Genomic DNA, 2,993 nt, shown 5'->3' on the forward strand with positions numbered 1-2,993 from the left:
TATAAAAGTGGGAATATCCATTTCTGCGCGTAATGAAAAGCAATTACTCCCTTGCCATCTCCTTGGAATAGGGGGAAATAAGAAAAAGCATCTAAGCCATCCATCACATTTATTTAACGGTTAAAACATTTCCACGTCATCGATCTGCGGATTACCACATCAGCAAATAGCAACACGAGAATCTTGTTATATATAAATCATCGCAACATTTTATTCTCATTCACTCCCAATTTCTGCATCCTCTTCGATTTCTAAGTTGTATCCCTAAACTTTTCCAAAGTAGAATTTCTGAATTCCTTCAATGGCGCCAAAGGGAGAGAAGAAACCAGCTGAGAAGAAACCCGTGGAGGAGAAGAAGTCCACGGTAGCAGAGAAAGCCCCGGCCGAGAAGAAGCCAAAGGCCGGAAAGAAGCTGCCTAAGGATGGCGGTGCCGCTGCCGGAGACAAGAAGAAGAAGAGAAACAAGAAGAGTGTGGAGACATACAAGATCTACATCTTCAAGGTTCTGAAGCAAGTTCACCCTGACATTGGTATCTCAAGCAAGGCCATGGGTATCATGAACAGTTTCATCAACGACATCTTCGAGAAGCTTGCTGCAGAGTCTTCAAGACTTGCAAGATACAACAAGAAGCCAACAATTACATCAAGGGAAATTCAGACCGCGGTTAGACTTGTTCTGCCCGGAGAATTAGCCAAGCACGCCGTCTCTGAGGGCACCAAAGCTGTTACTAAGTTTACAAGTTCTTAGACTCTTTAAGGCTGGTGATATTTTGTTTGATGGATCCAGTTTTAGTTATTAAATATATCAATTAGGAGCTTCTTTCTTTGTTAAGGCTTGTATCCTGAAACAATTGAATCTGTTGTTTCCTTTGTGTATTAAAGTGCCGATTATAATTATATTTGATCACTAAATGTATGTATCTCTCTCCTGTTAACTTGACAAATATAACTAAGAGTTCAAAGCCTAAATGAATAAGGAGTTTTCCACGCATAATGATAATCCAAAGATAAAATAATACTTGATGCAAGAAACCAAGAGTTGATTAAGTTTTCCAAGTTTCCATCATACCGGGTCGGTCGGACACCGATTTTGATGATTAGATTCAAACTTAATAAGAATTAAAAGGGTTTGTGTTTATTTTTTGGATTTAATACATTTATGTGCTTAGACTTAACTACAACGATGCATCATTTCCCTCAAACTGTGATCCTCAGTGTCCTTGATAAATCTAAGGTATTCATTTTATTTTTCAAAATATATGTATTTAATTGATGTTTATGATTTTATTATTTCATTTTCTTCTGAAACACTCATATATAAAGTCATATTATAGATCTCAGACCTCATTAAGAACTTGGAAAAAAATTGGCCATCTCTGAGTTGTTCAAGTATCAACGGTTTTAGATTATGGTCAAATTAATGGATGAAAACATGGTACTTGTTCATAATCTAAGCTTATTCAACACGACTACTTTGAAACTGCTCTCAAACTCAAGAAAAAACTGAACCTCTTTCAGATCCTCAACAATGCAGGTAACAAACCATGATTTTGAAGTTATAATTATTTAATGGCAATAAATTTCAGGAATTGAAATGGTATTGTGCAGCTACTGATAACTTTTGAGTTATTGCAGCCGATAGTTGGTTATGGTGTGTCGAAAGTTCTGGAATCTTGGCACAATGACTAAGGAAGGTGATTTAGTGTGGGGAATAACTAATATGTTCCTTTTTTCTACTATACTGGAATTCTTGATATGTATTTCAACAACTTCAATTTTTTATGTTCGATTTTTATTGATGAATTCACTTGATTTTTGGATGATATGCAAGGCTGAAGTTATGATATTTTCATGTGATAAGTGTTTCCTTTCTTTGTTTTGGAATTGATAGTTCATTGCTTATTTGGAACTGATAGTTCATTGCTTTTGTTTGTATATTAATCACAACCACACTTCTGTATAATCTTCTTTTGACTTATAGTTATGATATTGATATCTTCTATTTTTATTTTTATTTTTATTTTGACTATACATTATGCTTCTTCAGAATGAATATTATAGTAACAAGCTACCTCAAGGCTGAACTTCAGATTATTTGGTGCAAAAGTTGGTGTATTTTTTGGTTTTAAAGATGAAGGTCATTTTGGTTTCTACGATGTGAAAGAGATATTGTTAAAGGTGGCATTGAGCTCAGCAATTCCATATATTTTCTAAAATAGTGAAGAAAGAGCATTGAGATTTGCATTTTTGTTTATTTTAGTTTTAGTATTGAAGTTAGTTTAATTGTGCGAGTAAGTGTGTTGTTATGCATGAATTGTTTGATGGATGAAGACGAATTTGTGAGAAAACAACAACATGGTGATGGTGTTAACAATAATAATAAGGATCAAAAGAGTAGTTACTTCTTCTAAATTTTCAAGATCCCATTTTCACTCGTTAAGAGACTTGTCTCCTCAAAGCCGTTTGACTTGTTTGTTTGAAATATTCACCTCCGTTCATAGTCTTTAGTGCAATCCTAACCAAAAACATTTCTTTTCAAAAATCCTAAAACAAACATCAACTCATCAAACCTTATTTTTGCACCTTAGGGCATCACACCGAAAATCATTTTTTAAGGTAAAATCAACCAACACACAAATATTTTCTACTCCAAACTATGGAAATCTGATTCTTCATCCCCCAATGAATGATATGTAATCACAAGGGTCTCAATCCTTGACGAGCACAATAATAAAAACATCAAATCTCTTTCTTTTCCCATCTTTTTCTAAATAATAAGATAAACTTTTAAAGATAAATACCCACGCACCTAGATAACTTAAATGGTTCTCATGGAGTACCATGGACGTGACGGGTGCTAATACATTCCCCTTGCGTAATCGACTTCTGAACCCTAATTTGGTTGCGAGACCAATCCTTATCCATATTTTTTCTTTTAGAAGGGTTTTATTGACTATTTCCCTTTCCTCTCTTTATATATGAGGAACAAATAG

General features: G+C 34.4%; 1 protein-coding gene across 1 annotated transcript; it reads left to right on the top strand.

Moving 5' to 3' along the window:
• Positions 1–206: 206 nt before the first annotated feature.
• LOC127106057 (probable histone H2B.1) lies at positions 207–912 on the top strand. Its single transcript, XM_051043336.1, has one exon. It carries the CDS (start codon positions 302–304, stop codon positions 746–748), a length of 447 nt encoding a protein of 148 aa, XP_050899293.1. The 5' UTR covers positions 207–301; the 3' UTR covers positions 749–912.
• The last annotated feature ends 2,081 nt before the right edge of the window (positions 913–2,993 follow it).

This window comes from Lathyrus oleraceus, chromosome 7, assembly GCF_024323335.1.
Source record: "Lathyrus oleraceus cultivar Zhongwan6 chromosome 7, CAAS_Psat_ZW6_1.0, whole genome shotgun sequence".
In the NCBI taxonomy this organism is placed as follows: domain Eukaryota; kingdom Viridiplantae; phylum Streptophyta; class Magnoliopsida; order Fabales; family Fabaceae; genus Lathyrus; species Lathyrus oleraceus.